This window comes from Anastrepha ludens, chromosome 6 (assembly GCF_028408465.1).
Source record: "Anastrepha ludens isolate Willacy chromosome 6, idAnaLude1.1, whole genome shotgun sequence".
Taxonomy (NCBI): domain Eukaryota; kingdom Metazoa; phylum Arthropoda; class Insecta; order Diptera; family Tephritidae; genus Anastrepha; species Anastrepha ludens.
Window position 1 is genome coordinate 12,653,404 of NC_071502.1, and position 23,940 is coordinate 12,677,343.

At 35.9% G+C, this 23,940-nt stretch overlaps 1 protein-coding gene across 1 annotated transcript; it reads left to right on the top strand.

Moving 5' to 3' along the window:
• The first annotated feature begins 4,651 nt into the window (after window positions 1–4,651).
• Window positions 4,652–9,969, top strand: LOC128868771 (peptidyl-prolyl cis-trans isomerase 5). The gene is made up of 3 exons (XM_054111252.1): window positions 4,652–5,031; window positions 5,292–5,416; window positions 9,108–9,969. Exons 1-3 carry the CDS (start codon window positions 4,942–4,944, stop codon window positions 9,508–9,510), a joined length of 618 nt encoding a protein of 205 aa, XP_053967227.1. The 5' UTR covers window positions 4,652–4,941; the 3' UTR covers window positions 9,511–9,969.
• Window positions 9,970–23,940: the final 13,971 nt, after the last annotated feature.

A 23,940-nucleotide genomic window follows, 5' to 3' on the forward strand; every position in this document is an offset into this window, starting at 1 on the left:
TGTTGAATAACGAATTAGTACGAATTTATTTGATGGTAGATACCCAAGAAGAGATGATTCGTGTATGAGAGTCCAGATTTGGTAGGCTCGAAATTATCATAATAATATAAATTACGCTAAGCTCGAAGATAGACTTGTAAGAATGATTGTTGTTGTTGATGTTGTAAGCAGCAATACAAACCCTGTCAGTGTAGTGTATATCACAGGTCGTCTTCGTCTAACTCATCTAAAGGTAGGCCCAGGAAACATGCTGTTTCGACAGGTTGGGTCCAGAGGGAGAGAGGTGTTGGATGAGTGGGTTTAGAGGGGCATGTGAAAAAGTGGTTAGTATGCCGGGGTCAATTCTGGACAAGTAGGAGTTTAACCTGTTACAATATCCAGAACGTAATTGTGCCAGTCTTACACGTGTCTTACGAGGAAGCTAGAGCTCTTCATCTGCTGTAGATGGTGGTTGGACTCCGACCACGGACAGGACGGGAACTTAAGAAGGCGGTGACGGTATCCCGGTGAATGTCGTTTATTGACTGTCTAAACACTGTCAGGTCCAGAGGGTTTCGGTCAGTTTTGTCCTGGATTTCGTCGGCGTAGTTTAAGAGGTGTCTCCTGGCGTGCCTAGGGGGCGGCTCTGGCTCAAGCAGGTATCTGCAAGGGGGGAAACCTGCGGTAGCCACCCCAACAGGAACTGCTTGCTGAGCAGTTTATTATGCTCCTTTACAGGGATCATATGTGCCCCGTTGTGAAGGTGTTGAAGAGGAAACATTAGGAGGCAACCCGTCGATGTCCGAATAGCAGTGTTTTGGCAAGTATGGAGCTTTATCCACTGCGTGTCACTAGTTCCAGGTGCAGCATAGTTTAGAACCGGCCAGCCAATTGTCTTAAATGTCGATAGCAACAATTCTTTGTCTTTGCCCCAAGTGCTGCCGGCAAGCGATTTGAGGGCCTTGTTGCGATTTTGGACTTTAATGGCAATAGCGGTTGTGTGCGCGGAGAAGGAGAGCAAACTGTCAAAAGTGACTCCCAATATTCTGGGGTTGTTTACCGTCGGAATTGGTGTGTCATCGACGTTTACCTTAAATTGCAGTTTGTCCTCCTTTGTCCAGGTGGTGAAAAGGGTCGCCGTGGACTTAGGAGGGGAAATTTGGAGTTTCCTCGCAGCGAAAAAGCGAGAAAGGTCGGTGAGGTAGAGGTTCACTTGGAGAACACAACGAATTTTGGAGCAGTATTTGTAAGCCTTATCTAGATTGTCGAGCCCATTTGGTGTTATCATCGAGGTCATATAACAGTAAACGTGGTATTTTGATGGAGTTGGACCAAATGGAAACTGGTAAAATATGTGTTGATTGATGGGGTTAGGGGTAGCAGGTAGCCCGAAAAAATGATTTGAATATTTTTGAAGTGAAAACTTCTTTAGAATCGTTGGGAGTGATTTGAGAAAAAGTGAAACGAAAAAAGCGACACTCTTGGCTACGAATATTACATATACACGTAGCGACGAACTAAATAACTTTTAGGCCAGCGCCGACAGCATGGCGCGATAGCCGAGCGGCTAGCAATGTGAGCTTCCGATCCAAAATCCTTGGTTCGAATCACAAGAAAAAAAATTTTTTTATACAGTTATTTTATTTTTTTATTTTATGATATGTTTATGAGGAGCTTTTTTTCATGGCAGAAATACACTCGGTGTTTTGCCATTGCCTGCTGAGGGGTGAGCGCTATTAGAAAAATAGTTTTCCTTAATTTTGGTGTTTTCACCGAGATTCGAACTGACGTTCTCTCTGTGAATTCTGAATAGTAGTCACGCACCAACCCATTCGGCTACGGCGTTTGTTTAATTTTACTGATGCAAAAATGAGGAAAACTATATGAATAAAGTTTGCTTACTATTTACACATTTTCCAAAGGTGACGGAGAACCAAAAAAAAAAGTCGATTTTCAAACAAATACGAGTGCATATGTGTAATTGTGTTAGAGTTTCGGCCACGCCCCAGCAAAACCTGCGTGCATATGTGTTTGTAACATTCAAAAAAATGTAATTGTGTTAGAGTTTCGGTCACGCAGGTTTTGCTGGGGACGCTCATAATAGCAACCGCGTGTGTATTTTTATATTCGTAAATATTTTCATTTTTAAATATTTACCGCAATTATGCCGAAAAATAATGCAGAAAAGTGTCGTGAATATCGACAGAAAAAAAAATCAATAAATAGCATCACGGAATTCATTCACGAAAATTTAATAAAGTATACACCAGAAGTATCGCGGATACTTAGAAAAGATTACAATAAAGTTCCAATGATTTTAAGTGGCGATTTTAACGTAAATTTTGCATTGGACACAGCGGTTCCTTTAATTGACGTTCTCAATACAACATTCAATTTAAAAATGTGTAACAATCGCACTGAATCGACAACACGATCAAAAACAACCATTGACGCGGTATTTCAAAGATATGTTGACAACATCGAAACCAAAGCATTTGTATCATATTTTAGCTATCATAAGCCACTCGTATCATTTGTTGAAATTGAAAACATTGAGGATGAATAATAATAAAATGAAGAAAATAAAATATGAACTTTATAGCAATATTATAATGAACCTATAATTATCTTGCTCCTAATGCTGCTTTCGTCTTATTCTCTCTCAGTTTGTTTTACGGAAGGTTTCACTTCTATCGCGTCTAACCGTTAGACTGGTGTTTTTTTTTTTAATTAATAATTGTAAAAGTTATCGCTGTTTCTCCAGAAGTCCCTTGCGGTGATCATCACAAGTCCTTGGAGATTCATCTAAAATCTATCGGACAAGAGAAATTAGTTCTAGATAATCTTGTGATTGATCAAAGCTTTTATTGTTTTTTCAAAATTAACATTGTGGCGGCCTCAGGAAATATTTTTCAGATTTTCGCGAAAAAAAACGACAATTAATTGTTTTAAAAAAATCGAAATTAAAAAAAATCCTTTGATCAGGCACGAGTTTTTTATATTTTTCAAAGGCAGTATAAAATTTATTGAAATCTATCAAGCGGTTTTTAAGTTACAGTGGTCACCAGTTCAAAAACATAGTTTTGAGAAAAACGCATTTAAAGTTTTGCTATTTACTCCGGAGCGCCCGAGCGCGCTTTGTTAATTGTTCAATAACTCGAAAAGTATTTGTCGTATTCACTTCAAATGTTCACACATTATTTTTAAGATATTATACTTCCAATTAATATTTACTTCCAATTTTTTTAAAATTCTGACTACCCTTAACTCCTTCATATAACGTATACAGGGTTGGCAAAATAGTTCCGACTCAGTTTTCTAAAGCATGCATGCACTTTGTATGTATAAAAAGGGCTTAGTTCGCAGGTTTTTGTTTTTCATAACCCAACAACATTTAGAAACCTTCGTAACTGATTATAAGTTTGTTCACATATCTCTCTAGTAGCGATGCATTTAACATTCAGAGCGAACGAAAAAGTAAAATATCCAAAATAGCATTTGAATACAAAGTTTGCAAAAACACGAGTGTCATAAGCTGATAATTTATTATAATTATCACAAAAAATAAGGCACACAAACTGAACTGATGTGGGGTGGACTTAAAACGCGAAGTTGACACTAATATGCGGATACAAATGTTTTTAAAAGCGCGTAAAGTAATTAGGTTAGGTTAGGCAATTAACATATATAACGCAATTCTTACTCAGAAACTACTTTTCCCGTATCCCGCGGCGGCGTCCCACATCATCAAACACAATCACTTTTACATAACATTAAACTTCCTGCACTGAACTTTGAATTTTCTTAAAATAATATTAGCCTTTTAACGTATTTTGAATTTAGTATACATACTTGACATTTACATACACAGTGGAAAATTAATTTTACGCTGGTATCAACTACGTATTAAGAGAATCATAAACTTCAACAGCTACTTATAAGAAAACATCAAAAAAAAAAAAAATACAGCAGTTCCTTCATCAATTCCATTGAACTTGAATACATTTATGGTAATATTAATGATAACTTTCGAATCTAATATCTTTTCATAGCTCATATCATCCATAGCTCGCACAACCAAGTGAATTATTCAACTATAAATATCGATATTTCTGACCTTCGTGTACTGCGCTTATACAAATATACACAATTTGTAAATGGAATGAAAATCAAGAACTTGAAACTTTTTTAGATTTGTGATTCTAAGTCACAACGGAGTTTTGTGAAGCTCTTAGCAGTTAAATATGTCTGTTGTATCTACCTTAGTGCAGATTATCGAGCGTCCGTGCGTTTTGAATTCTCAAATAACGTTTTCGCGTGCTTTTTTCTCTTTTATATTTCTTAAAGTTGTAATAAATAATAGCATACATTTTATAATATCATGCGAAGTTTAACCGCTGTTGCATTTATTAAAAACAAACACCAATAATTTCATATGAGCTAAGGCAATCGCGTTCTATAATCGATAACTATCGAAATCGCCACTGTAAACATTATGCAATATGGCAAGGCCGGTAAATAATCAGTTCTCATATAAAAACGGACAATTAAAGTCAAGTCGTTAATAAAAAAAAAAGATACAACATGAATGAATGAACTGCTGATGAGCATACTAAACACTTTTGTTTATCAATTTTTTGATGATTCTTCTTTGGACGCTTGTCCTCAACGCGTCTGGCTACGTGTCGCTTCCCTATTCCACGAGCGCGGAGAAATAAAGAATCTCAGAGTCCAATTGCTTCATTGTGTGTTGCTGTGTATGTTTGTGGCTCTTCTCCCAAAGATTTCACGCAGGGCTAGAGCAACATAGCAATTGGTGGCGGTGGTGGTGGCTTTTGACATCAGCTGCCTTTTCATTTATTCGCCAACTGCTGTCGGTAACGGAGGTGATTTTTTTGAATCCCAGTGAAAGAGTATTATATTTGTGAGTTTTTAGTGTGTTTGCTTAGCGGAAATCGCATAATGAAGCTCTATTTGGGATTGTGTCTGGTCGCGCTTGTGGCCGGCAGTGTGATGGCTGACGAGAGTAAAGGACCCAAAGTAACCGATAAGGTATGCATAATAATAAATAAGCTGTGGCTATTAGTTAAAATACTTTTAGTACATCTCATCTCACATCTATGTTCATTAGTTTCATATTTGTTTGATATTAAAATGTGTACAGCACTTGGCATTCTTTCAAGATTTTTGCTTTCATTTCGACGTAACTTTTGTCTCCCACATTTCCATTGTTCCGTTTTGCTAATGGGGTTCTTTATTGGATAAATAAGTTTTATTCATATGTTTGCATGTATGTATTCTTTGTTGCTTAGGTTTTCTTTGACATCACCATTGGTGGCGAACCAGCTGGACGTATTGAGATTGGTCTATTCGGCAAAACGGTGGAGAAGACTGCACGTAATTTCAAAGAGCTTGCTGAGAAACCAGAAGGTGAAGGGTAAGTGCACGAATACATAAATGCATAAACAACTTTTTGCCGCTATTCGCAATATTCTTGTTTCATTGTTCGAAGAGTCCCAATGAATGACTTTTGTCAGGGGATGATTGTGCTCATATGCATGCTCTTATTTATTTATTGAGGTTAAGTTGGTAAACGCTGACTTAATGCAGTGCATTACAAATTGAATGGAACTCGTAAACCTGTTTTGCACTTGGCAAATAAGAATGTTCCCGTGTAGGTAGCTAATTTCATTGGACACTTTCTTTTTTCTAAATGCGTTATTTACATGCATTTAAAATCTGGAATTTTCTTACGCTTTGTCGCTGTCACTGAACCAAAATTTGTTACCACCAGGCAGCCGATAACGCACGTATCAATTTTTGATTTTTTATCTCGACAAACTAAAATTGTTTGTAAGTTAGCATTTCAATTAGACGCTCCAATGGATATTTCAACTTATATGTCCACATGGACATATACTCCTTTGATATACATACATAGATATCTGCGCGCACGTACATTTGATTTGTTTGCTTTTTATTTAAGCGATTAAATAAATATTAAAATTTTTAAATATTGACAGAGTTCAAAAATCATTTATTATGAGAAATCTTGCAGTTGCTTATCAGCATGGAATTAAGTCGTTATACTCATACATACAGATAGACAACTTAATCAGCATTTGGTTAAAAGAAGTATTGATCCTTTATGGGGTATATAGAAGCGCATTCTTAGTAAGTTTCGCTCTAGATAATTGTACGTACCTTTCAATAATATTAATACCTAAATACGAGGTAAATCAGTGTGCGCAAATAGTATTGAAAGAGTAAGGAAGCTGAACAGACTGCAATGCGCTTCCGTTTCTTTGTAGTCTACCTATTGTGCTAATGGCACTTTAATAATAGTTGTTGTTTTAATGGCAAAGAAGTAGTTTGAAGATTTAATGTATTAATCACTTGCACATTCTGATATCGTAGACTAGGGACGACGTAGTCTGGCAGAACATGTAGATATCAGTTGTTGTTGTAACAACTTGAACATTTCTCAAAAGTATTTTGTGAATAGTGACATCGTAGACCTTAAAATTGGCAGTAGATGTAGATATTTGTTGTTGTTGTCACAATATAAACATTTCTCAGAAGTCTTGATCGGGTACTTTTTCCCCCGGGCCCGAAGTTCTCAGAGGGGCCCGGACACGAGATTATACGTATTTATATGAATTAGACATTATTGGAAAGGGCCCGCATGTGCAATTTTCCCCCGGGGCCCGGATATGCTCTCCACGGCTCTGACCTGGGGTACTCTTGCCATCTTACGTACCTACCTACCTAAATATCTTCCTGAAAACGCAAATATTGTATACCCTGTGATCAGAAAGTACCGGGAATGTTTAAATAAAACAAAACAGAGTTAAATTTCAGGCAAATTTATTTTATCTCCTTCAAAATATGACCCCTCTGAAGCAACACACACATGTGCCAACGTTTAACCCAGTCCTCCATGCACCGCTGCTAGGCCGACGAAGGGATGGCCATCAGCTCCTTCGTTGCATACGCTTTGATCTCCTCTATCGACTGAAATCTCCTTCCACGAAGTGGTAACTTCAACTTGGTGGACAAAAAGAAGTCGTACGGGGTCATATCAGGTGAATACGGTGCTTGCACGATGGTATTTACCTGGTGTTTGGTTGTTGTTGTTGTAGCAGCATCTCTCAAACGCTTCAAAACGGATAAATAATATAATGGGTGGGCCATAAAGCGTTTGCTTTTTGAACCACCTATTTTTTTGAGAATGGTAACACAAATGACATGTCAAATGTGTTCATAATTTACTTAAAGGTTTGACATTTACCAAATGGGACGCTATATGCTTGAACAAAATTGGGAAATATTGAAAACCTATTTTCAAAGTGGCGAGTCTTCTTCTTCTTTTCTGATTTTCACATCGGTGGCTACGTCAATAAGCAAAATTGTCGGATTTGGGGCTCAGAAAATCCACCCGTTACTGTAGAGAAGCAAATGCATCCACAACGAGTCATTGTTTGGTGCTGTTTTTGGTCTGGCGGCATCATCGCGCCATTTTTTTTTTTTCGAAAATGAGCGAGGAGCCGCGGTTACAGTAAATGGCGAGCGTTACCGTGACATGCTCAACGAGCTTTTGTTTCCAAAAATTGAAGAGGATGACATGGACGACATTTGGTTTCAACAGGACGGTGCAACTTGTCACACTGCCAAAGTTACACTCGAACTTTTGGCTACCGTTTTTGAAAACTGAATAATCAGCCGAAATTCCGATATCAATTGGCCGCCTCGGAGCTGTGATTTAAGCCCGTTGGACTATTTTTTGTGGGGAGCTGTTAAGGACAAATGCTATGCGAACCATCCAGAGACGATTGATGCTTTAAAACATGAAATCGCAGTTGCCATTCATGAAATTGGAGCGCAAACAATCGAAAATGTGCTTAAAAATTGGGTTGATATTGTTGTTGTTGTTGTAGCAGCATAAACATTCCCCATACTTGTATACAGTGAATGCTGCTGGAGTGACAGTCCTTGGCCGGAAATAAATTCGGGTCGTTTCGGTAACGTAGGACCGACTGTCGTGGGTTGATCGAATGGCCTCCTGTAAAGCCAGTCGTGGCAGTCATTTGAACGATATTATTTTTTATTCATAAATGACAATGTTCAATCTTCAAAATAAAAAAAAAGTTTGAAATAATATTTATTAGTTTTTTTTTATAGCCGATTCAAAAAGCAAATTTTACATGGCCCACCCTATACTTTATTGACTGTCTGGCCCGATCGTAGGTACTCAGGTACTACGCCTTGGCAATCGAAGAAAACAGTGAACATCACCTTCACGGTACTTTTTAATCATAGCGTACATGCAAAATTATTTCTTTGGCATCTTTTGCCTTGACAGCAACAGCAACATTTTTTATAATTGATTCAGAACGTCGATCTTAGTATGAAAGCAAATAAATTTTTTTTTTGTTTGTGTCGACTATTCCGTCATCATTTTTTTTATCTGCCATCTTAGAACCGGGTGGTGATTTTTCTTCAGTTTAGTTTAGTTAGAATAACTAAGATGCCATATACACTTTTGGAATGGGGTCAAGCAACTATCGCGTCAACTACGATATTAAGAAACTAAATGAATTCATTTAACGCAATTTAAGTTACTCGGCGAGTACTTGTGCGTAGATCTCTACAGTCAGCCAATTACTTGAGCAATGCGAAAATGCATGCTGCGTTCTTAGTCACAGGCGTTTAATAGAAATGAATATAAATGGAACGCAATTGATGTTTGCAAACAATAATTGAGTGTTGAATTGAATTTAAGCGAGCTATGCACAATAAACACTAATGTACTAAAAATATAAAAAAGCGCCAAGTAAAATTACCCGGCCATTGGGTCAGCCGGGCACTGCCAGCTATTGTCATAATATTAACTGCATATGTATGTATGTATGTATGCGCATAAGTATATCAGTTCTATTGTTATGTTAGTAAATATCAGAAAAAGGCAGAGAATTTTGTTGTATTGCACATTGTTCGTTTGCATTTTATTGCATTGATTGGTAGGTGCAATGGGCGATTATGCGGCCGCAGCAGCTACTCTTTTACTATTTTGATTTTTATGCAAAAACACAATTTTGATATTGATTTTTTTCTTTCTTCGTTTGCAGCTTCAAAGGCAGCAAGTTCCATCGCGTGATTAAGGACTTCATGATCCAAGGTGGCGATTTCACCAAAGGCGATGGCACTGGTGGTCGTTCGATCTACGGTGAACGCTTCGCCGATGAGAACTTCAAGCTGAAGCACTATGGTGCCGGTTGGTTGAGCATGGCCAATGCTGGTAAGGACACCAACGGTTCACAGTTCTTTATCACCACGAAGCAGACCAGCTGGTTGGATGGACGTCATGTCGTTTTCGGCAAAATTTTGTCCGGCATGAATGTTGTGCGTAAAATCGAAAGGAGCGAAACCGATGGACGCGATCGTCCCGTTAAGGATGTAGTGATTGTCAATTGTGGCTCGATACCTGTCGATGAGCCATTTGCCGTCTCGAAAACGGATGCCACCGATTAAGCGGCAGCACAGCGAGGGAGTACTATATGCACGCACAAAAACAAAATTGCATTAGAAAACAAACAATGAGAAGTCAAGTTTTGATGAGGAAGCCGCAGCGGGCGCAGGCAGTTGGCGAAAGAGATTGTTAGCATTTGCATATTGCGAAAGTTGAAAATGTACAACAAAAAGAATTAAAAATGAAAAGCAATTTTATGAGTGTTATAGCAACAAAAAACAAAAAAAAAAAAAAGAAAGAAAAGTTAAAAAGTTTTAATAATTGAAATAAAATAAACATAGAGATTCTTAACACTTTTCAATACTCCGAAAGAAAATTCGCCAGATTTAATAATTCCTTATTGCATTAAGAAATGAAACTTTGCATTTATCACATTGTACTAACATTTTAAGATTCATCAACGTAATTAAAACTGAAACACATACAAATAAAATAAAGATATTTAATTGAAAGAAGAGAAAGTTGGAATTGGCTTCATCACTACTGAAGGCACGATACCTTTGATCAATGTTTGCGTTTGAACACTAACAAAAAAATTGAAATTGTTAACTAGCTTTCGAAACTATCAATTTCCATCATTTGATACATCGACAGACAGGTCAATGCACCCACTTGCTTACTCACACATTTCATTGGGTTACGCTTTAGATGCCGCAAAGTAGGTATAATGCATAAGTACAATTATTTAGAGACTTGTGATGAAGACACCAAAACACACAAATTGCCATTTCTCAGCTGCTAGCCATCTATGACAGTGACATCTCCTGGCTTTAAGAGTTGCTTAACCAGTCGTATGAGGGGCGCGTTGGTAACCAGTTTTGCGCTTCATATCATTTTATATATGTATATGTTTACACACTAAATGCATATATCTATTATACTTATTTTTTTTAAATATTCTGTGGCTTTTGAAAGTTCTATGTAGGTAGAAAGCTAAGCGTATTCGTGTGGTTGACAAATTGTTGTGTTCTCTTAGTTGGCTTTTTTTATTTGCAATGACCCCTTTGCGGTTTTTTGATTGCTTTGGCATACATTGACGGCTTTTATGCATACAAATTATATATATATTTATATGTAGGTATGTACATATATACAAGAAATATGTACGAGTGCATATCTAATTATGTATTTGCTAAGTTGCTATGATAATACACAATTCGCACTTTGATAATTTGCTGTTTTCACGAAGTTGAAGAAAATATTGCTTTTGTCAACTGATGCATAAGTACAATAACAACAAGAAAACACAAGAAGAATGTGCTTATGTTTACGGTTTTAATGAATAAAAAGAGCTCTAACGTGTTGAGTCAATAGAAATCAGCATTTGACAATATTTGTGTATACACAAAATATTTGTGCATAAAAAAAGCAAAGGGATAATGCAAAGAATTAAAAAGAAAGAAATAAATAAAAAATATTTTCAAAATATTTAGAATTGTCCAAATTTGCTAACAATTATTATTTTTTTTTTTTTTCCTTGTTCACTCCTTTTGGAGCCTAGAACCTCGCCAAGACTCTTCCATCGTACACGGTTCTGTGCTGTTGTTTTCGCACCGTCCCATGAGATGTCGGCATCTGCGTTTCCACGACAGTCGGCTCTACGTTACCGAAACGACCCGGATTTATATCCGGCCAAGGACTGTCACTCCAGCAGCATTCCCTGTATGTAAGTATGGGGAATGTTTATGCTACTACAACAACAACATGTCGGCATCTGCTAGTTCGCGCAACATCGACCTTCTCCAAGTGTTTTTTGGTCGACCGCGACCTCTGCTCCCTTGCGCGTTCCAGTTCAGTGCCATTCTCGTGATGCTATCTCGTAGTTTTTTCAATGTGTGGCCTATCCCTCTATCCGCCTATCCATCGCCACCACCTATCCATTCCCCTACTTTACAGGTATCCAAGAAACATGCAAAGTAGGGGAAAGTGAGAGAGCAAAATGACATTTCATTTTGAGGGGAAGTTGCAAGTTTTTGCTGAATACATTTTTACTTGTAAGAATTTGCAAGTGAAGAAAACAGCTGATCGCAAATTAAAAAATAAACACGAATTAAAATTTGCGAATTGAGTCAAAGTTCTAAATAAAAAAAAAACGTTATGATTAAAATGGAGAATGTAACTAAATATATTTTAGATAAAATGTATAAAGTTTATTTAAAGTCATATATTAACCCTTTGGGGGCGAGCGTCGGTATATAGGCGCCCAAAGTAGTTCGTAGCTGCAAAGCTCGCAACGTCCGTCGTTCTGAGCGATAAGATCTCCTTAGTCTTAGTCAGAACGAATTTCAGTTCTTCGACTCAGTCTCTCAGGGTCACTGCCAGAGGAACCAGCAGGCTTTTTATATATTTGATATTTTATCCTACGCACGATGGCTAAGCGATGTAGAGATGATACTTTAGATAGTGACAGTTCTGAGGAATATTACCTTGAATCTGATACGACGGAAGATGACGGCATTGCTTCGTCAATTTGATCGATACCCCACAATGCCGGAATATAAAACGTATACATAAATATAACCAAACTTCGTTTTTTTCAATTTCTTTGTTTATGATTATTTTTTGATTTTATGAAAAACTTTTCTTGTGTTAAATAAAACCTTAGTTTTTATAACGTTCAACGTATTTATTTTCTTTACTGCGCATTTCAATACCTCTCGTCCTCAGCGAGAAATGCGAGGAGATAAAAGCAAAGTTGGATGCTGCCAATAGGGACGCTTCGCCATCTATGACCACAGTTAGATATTAGTTCAACGTGGGTGAGTTTAAACGTGGGCGAACATCCGTTTTTGATGAGGAGCATCCAGTGCACCCGCCAGACGTGGTTACCGAGGAAATCATTCAAAAAGTTCACGAGATGATACTCGCTGATCGATGAACGAAAGTTCACAAAGTAGCAGAGACTAGAGGTTTTTCGGCCGGAACGGCAATTAATACTTTACATTATAAGTTGGCGATGAAAAAATTGTTGACCCGATGTCCCAAAGGAATTTTTACGTCCATTTGTTACCGTTGATAAAATCTGTATTCAAACAATGGATTTCTCCCGGTGTATCTTCTCCAAAGAAGACAAAGACAGTTCCATCGGCCGGAAAGGTCATGGCGACGATTATTTGTGATGCGAACGGTGTCATCCTCATGGATTTTTTAGAAAAAGGAAGAACGATCACTGGACACATGCTGAAACAAGGACATCCGAATCACTGACAGCCTTCTGACAGTGCAAGAGTGTTTTTAGGAAAACGTGGGGTCTTTCTCCTAGCAAGGTTCTACGGATCTACACGGCTATGATAAGATCTATTATCACCAATGCATCAGTGGTCTGAATGAGTAGACTCCCCCCTCCTGGGAGTCATGAGGACCTTACTGAGACTACAACGCACTGTAGCCATCTGTTGCGTCGGTGCTTTTCCGACTACTTCAGGCCCGGCATTAGATGCTCTGATTAGTCTACCACCACTTGATGTTTTCATCCAAGGAGACGCCTTGAAGGCCATATGCAGGTTGAAACACAATGGAAATTGGTACGGCTCCTGTTCGGTATTGGACAACAGAGTAGGCATGGACTTCGATCTAACGATCCTCGCCATGCCCCTTGACTCCATGCCATCCAGAGTTGTGCTTGACAAGAGATACAGTGTGGTGCTGCCAGAGGCTCAACTGTGGTCAAACTCTGAAAATTAACCTGGCACACATTGTTTTCGCATTTTTACGGCTGCTTCAGGACAGAGCACGGCTCCGCCTCTGGGGTCGACGTGGAGTCCAGCGAGACAAAACTGCACTTTGCTCTTGGAATGCATTCACCTGTGTTTCAAGCGGAGGTGTAGGTAGTTCAAGAAGCGATGAACTTTGTTGCGGAAAACAGATGGAGAGGCAGATATATATGTGTCTGCAGCGACAGCTAAGCTGCGCTCATGGCTTTAGATAGCCCCTCAACCCCTTCAAGGGTAGTTGAGCCCTGTAAATCCAAGCTCAACTATGTCGGTAGACATAATAGCCTGATGCTAACATGGATCCCGGGACACGTGGGTATCGCATGTAACGATTTCTCTGACTCTTTAGCCAGAATGAGCTCTGACGCCACCCTCCTTGGCCCGGAGCCCGTTCTGCCACTCCCTTCTACGGCCATCTAAGCCACGGTTAGCAAACGGGTTACTCTAACCCACAAGCGAGCTTGACAGGCTGAGAGAGGCTGCAGATGGACAAAACTGATTTTACTGTCGCAGCTCCTCCTGTCCTAAGCAGAGGGGACTGTAGGAGGCTGGTTGGACTGATGACGGGCCACTTTCTATGGGCAAAGCACATAGAAAAGGTGGGCATCTCAGACAGTGCGCTCTGCCCAGCGTGTGGAGAAGAGGATGAGACGGTGGACCACTTTCTGTGCGTCTGCCCCACCCTCGCTCGCTTTGGCACTAATGTGTTAAGACGCGACCACCTTGGCTCCACAAGATCTACTAAGATTTCTTTGGAGGTCAAGAAGATTTAAAGAAGACTAAAAAGGGAATCCGAGTGCAGTACGATGGACTTAATTGTGTCTGAGTGCTGTACTTGCTAGTCTTTCCCAACAAAAAAAGAAAAAAAATATTATTGAAGGATATTATATATATGTAAATATCGCGATTCCATTATAAAAGAAATTTGTTGCCTTTTGCGATTTAAAAGGCGCGAAGAGAAAAAAGCGTGCGCTTGCCTGACACGAAATGAACGACCTCGATTCATATTCGGCCAAAGTTTGTCACTTCAGCAGCATTCCAACAAGAGCGATAGTGGCAAACATTCATTTTTTGCGTTAATTGATACAACACGCGGTTAAAAGGTTTGTGTACTCACCACTTTACTAGAATATAAAAAGATGCTTATTAATTCCGCACTATTTTTTGAGGTTAGGATTTGACATGCAAAAAAAAAAGAAAATTTGGTATTTTGTATTTATTTCACTTTTATTTTCTGTTGTTTTTTTCAATGATTATCGCAAAAACTTAAATGTGTAAGTATATTTAATAATTTGTTTAATATATTTATGTATGTACGTTTCCTTCAAATTGAGATCTCGTCTATGTATTTGTGTTGTATGATTGAAATTACACTTTTAAATGTTTTTTTACTGATTAAATTATGTGGATTTAAATTCACGTTTTTATTACTCGTATTTAATTTATTTCTTTAGCTTTTTATTAGGGATTTTTTTTATATTTTGCTTTTAATAATATGCAACACGAATGAATAACTATTTTTTGTTGTTTTCTTTTTAGTTAAGATGTTTCTATGTTAAACATGCTTTGCTTTTGTTTTTGTTTTTTGTATATTATATTTTTGCATTCTTTTGATTTGCAATAAAAATTTGCTTTTGCTCGCTTTCACTGGTTTTTTGTTGTTTTGTTTTTTTGGTTTTTTGGGAATGAGTATTAATTTTCACACCTTCCATTGCTAAAGTCTTAAAAATTTAAACATTTTTTTTTTCAATGTTCAACATGCAATTCTTTTAGGATTTTCTTTAATATTTGCTATTTTATTTTATTTTTTGTTTTTGTTTTTATAATTCAACTTTATTTAATTAACTGTACTACTTAAAAACTAATATTTACATTATACCTACGTATTTATGTCAAAAAGTTATGCCGTACAATAGTTTTCAATATTTATGAGTTTAACAAGAATTTTATTTTACTTTACTAAGATTCTCATTAAATTATTTTATTTTATATTATTTAGTTTTGTTTTGATGTTGTTGTTGTTGGTAATACTTTTTTGCACATGCATTGCTCAAATGATTTTCCTCTGTTACTCTCAGTTTTCTTATAATTTTTTGTTTTATTCAACAATTTATGCATCCCACCTCCAAACATTTGTTTTAATTGATTTAATGTCTTTGTTGTTTTTTTTTATGTTTTTTGTTTTTGTTTTTTGTTTTGTACTTTTACAATAAATATTATTATTACTATGTATTTAAATTTCCATTTTTTAATGCCTTCTTTGTTTTAAATATAAACTTTGGTTTTTGATATGGCTTCGTTTCGGAATGAGTTCAACAGTTTTCTCTACAATTTAAGACGCTTGTTTTTGAGTATTTGTTATAACTTTTAAAATAAAATTTTTATTTTTTTATTTTTTACTATTTAATTCGTATTTTTTGGAATATTTGTGTTAACGATTTTTGAAATAATAAAAACTTTAATTAGCTACACATTCAAAATGTTGGTTCGAAACTTAGCTAAATTTTATGTTCCTGTTGGTTTTACACCCATGCATACAGTTTATTCCATATTATTATGTTTAGTATATATTTTTTTGCTTGCTGCACTTTGAATATGTAGAAAATTTCACGATTTTTTTGTTTGCCTAATTCTTAACTTTTGTTGAGTATAAACTTGAGTAAGTCTGTTGGAGTATTTGTTGGTTAGATAGATGAGAAAAATTATCTGGCTTATGTTAGTTTTTTGTTTGCTAATTTTTGTTTCTAGAGATTTAAAAGACAGACTATCAAAGTTGTAAAATTCCCATTTGGTTGTGTGTGAGTATTTTTATTATTGTTTTTTGTTAATTTTTTTTTGTTTTTTCCTTTACCTTAATCTTCTTTTTTTTGTGTGTTTTTTGTTTTGTAATCTGCTAGGTTGTGTTGATTTTTGTAAATTATTTTTGTAAACCAAGGCGAATCTATTAAAGGTGGTGTTGGAAAATCAGCTGATTTTATTTCTTTCGCTATGTCCGTGTAGCTGTCAGCACAGAATAAAACAAGGCGAATTAACTTTTTGTTTTCTATTTCGCCAATACCTTACCGTGGCAATCAAACGTGCCAAACATTGTTGTTGGTCTAGTGCCACCACCTTCAATAAATGCGCCTTGTTGTAAACAAAACACATTTTTGTTTGGACTGTAAAGCCATGCAACTGAAATTGAAATGAAAAAATGCTAATTTGTATTTTTTTTTAATTTTCGTAAAGTTTTGCGCAAGTGAATGAAGCGGGGATTTCACAAAATGAACAAAAAGTGTATGAAAAATATAAGCAGTGTTTTTTTAATTAATTAATTTTAATAAATCATCGGCCTTAACAACCGCGCTGTTAGTTCTACCTTCTCCAAAATGGATAAAGAGACAAAGCGAATGGGTCTGGTGGTAAACGAGGACAAAACGAAGTACCTCCTGTCATCAAACAAACAGTCGGCGCACTCGCGTATCGGCAGCCACGTCACTGTTGACAGTTATGATTTCGAGGTTGTAAGAGGCTTCGTTTTTCTAGAAACCAGCATTAACACCGATAACAATGTCAGCCTTGAAATCCAACGTAGTGCCAACAAGTGCTACTTTGGACTAAGTCCTCTCTCGACGAACAAAACTAAAACTCTACAAGGCTTTCATCATGCCCTTCCTAACGTATGGCGCAGAAGCTTGAACGATGACAACATCCGATGAAGCGACGCTTGGAGTGTTTGAGAGAAAAATTCTGCAGAAGATTTGTGGACCTTTGTACGTTGGCAACGGCGAATATCGCTGGCGATGGATTCTGTTCTGGCCACAGGTCGTGCTGTGGATGCACAACGTAGTGGTTTTGCCAATTTTAACGTATGGATGTCTGGTTTGGTGGGAAGCTCTTCGGAAAGGCTATTATACTATCACTAAACTGGGGAGGGTGCAAAGGACTGCATGCATTGGCATCACCGGAGCATGTAAAACTTGCCCCAGTGCTGCCCTGAATGTCCTTTTGCACTTACTTTCCATTGACTTTTACGTTATTTCCATCGCGGCTCAAAGTGCAATCAGGTTAAAGGAGGTTGGCCTCTGGAGGCAATCTCTCAAGGGACATGGTAGCATTTTCACCGTATTTCTTTCAATTAACACCGTATTTCCTCGAACTTCGAGCAGATCTCTCTATCCGCAAACTAGAGTTTGAGGGTCGTGCTAGAGCAATCTTTCCAAATAGGCAGGATTGGAGCGAGGGGAAAATCTACTCCGAAGTTTGCACCTCTGTCTTCACTGACGGTTCAAAGATGGAATCGGGAGTCGGAGTAAAATCAGCCAATTTATCTATCTCCTTTAAACTGCCGAACACTGCTAGTATTTTTCAAGCAGAAGTCTTTGCGATCTTGCAGGTATGCAAAATGCTTAGAGAACGCGGGAGCGAGGGAGATATTTCTCCGATAGTCAAGCCGCGATCAATGCTCTGACGATGCCATGGTGCAGAACGAAACTAGTAAACTCCTGTAAGGAGGAGATCAAATATCTTGAGTGTGCAGCTAACATATCTCTGATCTGGCTTCCAGCTCATAGAAAATTGCCGATGAGCTTGCCAGAAAGGGGATTGAATTGGCCTCAGAGATCTCCTACCCGGTCATCTCCATCCCCCTGACAGTTGTTAAAGGCGAACTGCAGAAATTATTTGTCAGGAAAGCGCAGAAAAGATGGAGCTCCACTTCTTCGTGAGCTATTTCGAAAACATTTTGGCCCCAGTACAATATACGAAGAACTCAGAAAATCCTTTGGACTCCTCGCCATTCAATTTTCAAACTCGTAGCTATGTTTACCGGTCACTGGACGATCGGAAAAGCTAGGGTTACCATTTAACCCCCATTGCAGAAACTTTGAGGACCTTTCAGAGTAGGAAACTGTAATAACTGTCTCTGTAAATGTCCGGGTTTGGCAGCTAGACTATTAAGATTACTGGGTGCTCCTTTCTTCTACGATCAATCTTCTCCATTATATCAACAGCTCTGGCTGGCTGTAGATATCTGCCTGCTGAAGGTCTCATAATGGTATCAAAACGGCGCTTCAGTGCTACTTGAGGAGTGCCAGGCTGGAACTTCAACCATTTCACCTCCCATTTGATGTTATAATGATTTTCACCCGACCAATATTTTTCGTGTCCATTCTTTACTTTTTTAAATTATTCTTTATGGCGAATGCACGTCTCGTTCGTTTATATGGAGAAAATGGGCAATACCGTTGGGGAGAAAATATTTTTAAAAAATCAACGAGAATTTTAAGCCATCGAAAACTTGCACTTTGTTAGGCTAAAATTTAATAGGCTATAAAATTGCGTACCGAAATTTTGCCCCAAAATTCTGTTTAAAAATTTTAAAGTTTGATGGAAATTTATCGAGTTTTCGTAAATCTTGTGTCAAAGATTTTATAAAAAAAAAATAATAATTAAAATTAAAAGATTAATAAATAAAATATAAAAAAATAATTAAAATTAAAAGATTAATGAATAAAAAATAAAAAAAAATAATTAAAATTAAAAGATTAATTAATAAAAAATAAAAAAATAATTAAAATTAAAAGATTAATTAATAAAAAGTCACTATGTGGTCAAATAGATTAACGAAACTATCGCAAGACGGAGTCTTGTCGAGGCCGAGTGGAGTGATTAAGGAAAAAAAGGAAAAAAAAAAGAATGTGGTGTTTTATAATTTGCATGTGAACTGAAGTGTTTGGCTAATTAAAGAATTTTCTATAAGAAATTTTAAAAACTGCTGCCAACATTTGCCAATATAATTTCAATTTGTAGCGCATCGCGTACATATAAATATTAAAAAAATGTACATATGTAAAAACAAGCTTTCTTTTGCAATTCAAAAGTATGTTACATATTTATGCAAGTGGTAAAAAACTTACTTATAAAAAAACAAGCTTTTCTTTGCAATTCATAAAAAGTGTACTTATTGTCGTTACATATATTCTCATATAATAACCATGTTTTTCTCCCTTAACAATTAACTGGTATTTTTTTCATATACATATTTTATATATGCACATATGTATGTATGTATATAACAACTAATTACTGCTAACGAATACCTTTGTAATATTTTTGTTTTCAATATATATTTTTATTTAAATTTTTTGTAATTATTTTTTATATTTTTTTATTTAAATTTTTTGTAATTTTTGTTTTTAATATATTTTTATTTTAATTTTTTGTAATTTTTCTTTTTTAATATATTTTTATTTAAATTTTTTGTAATTTTTGTTTTATATATTTTTATTTAAATTTTTCGTAATTATTTTTTTTTTATATATTTTTTTATTTAAATTTTTTGTAATTTTGTTTTTTATATATTTTTATTTAAATTTTCGTAATTTTTGTTTTTAATATGTTTTTTATTTAAATTTTGTGTAATTTTATTCTACGCACTTACTCCTGTTTTTAAATTCAATTAACAATGGCTTTTTTGCTTATCTATTTCTCCTCTTCTCATCTTTTTGAAAAATATTTTTATAAATAAAAACTGTGTAATTATTAACTCTTATGGAAAAAAGTGATTTGAAGCACCCGGTGCTTGTAGCGGTTTTGGCGGAAGTACTTTTTTGATATTGAGACGCATTTTAAAAATAAGCACCTTAAAAATAAGTCCTAATTACTATGTATTAAACAGAAAAATTAAAGTACGTTATAAATTCTTCATTTTTAATTTTTTTTTGTTTAATTCTTAAATTCACTCAAAAACTGCTTGGTAATCATTGGTTAGCATTGCATGCGTACAACCCTACTATTTATGCTTTCAAATTACTTTTGATAATTTTTTTTTCTTTTGAGTATTTTCTTTTGAGTATTTGCTATTTACAGAAAGTTAAATAACCATTACAATTTTTACATTTACATTTATATGCACATAGGCACACCCACACACACAACACTCACACACACGCACACGCTCTCATACATACGCAAGTTAAATGTAAACTGGCTTAGTTAATTCTTTGTCATTATTTACAATTTTAGCACTGTTCCGTTATCCGCAATTGACATTACGAAATGTAATCAACAACACTACACAAATCATCATCAATGATTATCCAGTTATTTAATAATATCACTTAATTGACGAGTGTATGGTTTGTTCCTTAATTCACTATTATTTCTATTTCTTTTGCATTTGTTGTTATTGTTATTGTTCTGGTTTTGAATATCTTGTAAATTGAAAAGGTAGTGTAGTGTAGTGAAAAAAGTGCATTTGCTTGGTATTTATTTTCTTGGTTTTCTTTGCTATGCTGTCTTTTTTCGTTTTTAATTTTTCTATTTTTATTACAAAAGGTATATTTGTGTTTTTGCTGGAATGTAATTACTCCCAATAGTGATTGTCCGGAATTAGAGAAATTGGAGGAGAATTAACTAATAGCCTAGACAGATGGTGGCGTTAATCGGGATTAATGATTTAATGCGGAATTATCTCTGGAATTAAGTGAAACTAATACGAATTTTATTTTAAGGGGGAGCCTGGTTTATAAGGTCACAAAAATCATTTTTTGTTTTTTCGTTTTAAGCGATTCCTAATATATTTCAGAATATTCACACAAAGTTACAGAGCCTAATTCTCAATATTTCCGTAGATACAAAGCCAAAGGTAGGCGAGCGTTAGGTAGTTACGCTGTGACCGGACAGCTATAGTACAAACGTTATCTTCTTTTCTCGACTTTTCATTTTTATGATTTTTTTGAACTCGCGTACATGAATGAAAAAAAACTAATGAACCTTTTGAAATGAATCATAGTTTGTTCCCTTCAGATTTAAATTCTCTTCTATTTGAACTAACAAAATAGATAAAAAAAAATTTTTCAAGATTTTTATACCAAGTTGAAGTGAATTTTTTTTTATAGAAAGGCATTTTTTTCTTTAAAACCTCCAAAAAGTTGAAATTTTGAAATTCCTCTCAGTTTTCTTAGTTTATCTAGAATAAAAAATCATGATAATTAGAAATCCATTTGAATTTTTTGCTTTCGATAATAATTACGAGCTGTATCTTGTACGCCATTTGGAAACTCCAGCGTTGCAGCGCTCTACTAATTTCCATGTTAAACATTTTTTTGAACTAATTTTAACCAGTACAAAATTTTTTTTACTTTTTAAATGTTCATTAGAAGATAGAAAAAACTTTGCAGTGCTAAATTAATTTTTTCCTTAAAACAAAATCGCAAAGAGATGCAATTTTTAGAACTCATAAACCAGGCTCCCCCCTTAATGCAGATTGATAACTGGGCTAATAATACGTTCACATATAAGTAGATTATCTACTTTTTTGTGCTTAACTCCCAATCCGTAATTAAAAAGCGAGATTACCCATACAAAATTTCTCTCCCGAAATTTGAGTTTGTAAAATAATCTTAGAATACTACCATACCATTAGGGGTAGTCGGAATATTAAAAAAATTGAATTTTTTTGTTTTTTCATTTTCTTAAAGTATAATATCTTAAAAATATTGTGCGAAAATTTGAAGTGAATCCGACAAATATATTACTTTTCGAGTTATTCAACAATTAGCGAAGGGCGCTCGGACGCGCCGGAATCGATAGCAAAACTTTAAATGCGTTTTTCTCAAAACTATGTTTTTTGGACTGGTGATCACTGTAACTTAAAAACCACTTGGCAGATTTTAATAAAATTTATATTGCTTTTGAAAAACATAAAAAACTTGTGCCTTATTCAAGGATTTGTTTTTCAAAAATTTCCATTTTTTTTAAACAATTAAATGTTGGTTTTTTTCTCGAAAATATGAAAAATATTTCCTGAGGCCGCCATATTGTTAATTTTGAAAACAAACCTTCGATCAGGCACAAGATTATCTAATAATGAAACTAATTTCTCTTGTCCGATGGATTTTAGGTGAATCTTCAAGGTCTTGTGATGATCACCGCAAGGGACTTCTGGAGAAACGGGCTCCACACAAACAGCGATAACTTTTACAATTATAATGCTTTTTTTTTTTGAAATTTTGCTAAAGTCAATTCGAAACAGGATGCATTAATGCTATGTTTTTATTTTTGTAAAATGAAGCAATTGAATTATTGAAAATCATCATATTTTCGGGCCCCTGACTACCCCGTAAAGAGAAACGTCAAAGTAACAACTAAATAGAATGGACGCCGGCAAAAAAAACAGGTTTGTAGGTTTTTAAAGTAAGTAAGTTTTTAAATTACGCCGCCGTTTAGCGCATGCGCGTCGTGTTGCTACATCTGTTGGGAAGCCACAGACGCCATTACGGAACCATTCGTTCGAGTCTACATCTGTTTGCGTGACTTTAAAATGCCTCCACTCACCTATTGAGAATCCCGCCGATTGTGAAGGGTGTGCTGTAATACGGGTTCTCTGTGTTCAAGGCTTCAATGCAGTTGACATTCATCACCAAATCAGTGAAGTGTATGGTGAAGGCATTATGAGTGATAGAATGGTGCGGAAATGGGTTTGGGCCTTTATAGATGGCCGCACAAACATTCATGATGAGGAACAAAGTGGGAGACCTTCAGTCATTACCGATGAATTGATTCAAAAAGTGGACTGTAAAGTGAAAGAGAACAGACGATTCAGGATTTCGTCCTTAGCTGAAAAGTTTCCTACTGTCTCTCAAGAAATGTTCTTTACGAAATTGTGTCCGAACGTTTCAATTATCGGAAATTGCGTGGCAGCACCATTCCGATGATGACAAATTGAGAACGCCTGTGAAGCAGTGGTTGTCTAATCAGGCGGCAATCTTCTTTGACGATGGCATACAGAAGCTGGTCCCAAGATACGATAAATGCATCAATAGTAATGGGAATTATGTAGAAGAGTAGAGTTAAGTATGACCTTTCAAGTGAATAAATTATTTTTGGAAAAAATTTACTTGTTGTTTTTTTATGTCAAAACGGTACTCACTTTAAAAATACGCCTCGTATTTCCAATAATTTTTTTGTTAGATATTATTAATTATGCGTTTATATAATAGAAAAAAAGCGTATTTCCATAAACGCTTTGTCCACTTATTACTTATCGTAAAATACAATATAATATCGAATTTCGCATGCGAATTGCTGGCATCATTTTTTGAAACTTCAATAAACGTCGTTTAGGGATTTCCTGCAACTCTTTATTATTATCAGCCAATTGCGCAATTAAATTAGCTATTCCTTCTGCGTATCTTTTCTTCGTATCGTTAAAAAATAAATAATTGGCGCGTACACTTCTGTTAGGTGCTTGGCCGAGCTCCTCCTCCTATTTGTGGTGTGCGTCATGATGTTGTTCCACAAATGGAGGGATTTACAGTTTCAAGCCGACTCCGAACGGCAAATATTTTTATGAGGAGATTTTTCATGGCAGAAATACACTCGGCGGTTTGCCATTGCCTGCCGAGGGGCGACCGCTATTAGAAAAAATGTTTTTATTAATTTTGCTTTCACCGAGATTCGAACCACTGGGAATTCCGAATGGTTATCACGCACCAACCAATTCGGCTACGGCGGTCGTATCGTTAATAATAGTTAAACAAACCAAAAACTCCAAAATATTCCACCAAAGCGAAATTTCTATGAAGAAAAACCTTTCAAGTATTGACAGCTGATTGCCAATTTTGCTGGTAATCGGCCATATGTGAACGTGTAGATTAATTTTGTGTATTTATTGCTAATTACTGCACATGTGAACGTACTCTTGCCTGAGATAGTGTGGATGTAATGTTAGTTTGC

Bases quoted from the DNA above. Each gene is read 5' to 3' on its own strand.
- LOC128868771 (XM_054111252.1), top strand. From the start codon at position 4,942: ATGAAGCTCTATTTGGGATTGTGTCTGGTCGCGCTTGTGGCCGGCAGT. The intron at 5,032-5,291 runs GTATGCATAATA...TTTGTTGCTTAG, and splicing joins GACCCAAAGTAACCGATAAG to GTTTTCTTTGACATCACCAT. The intron at 5,417-9,107 runs GTAAGTGCACGA...CTTCGTTTGCAG, and splicing joins GAGAAACCAGAAGGTGAAGG to CTTCAAAGGCAGCAAGTTCC.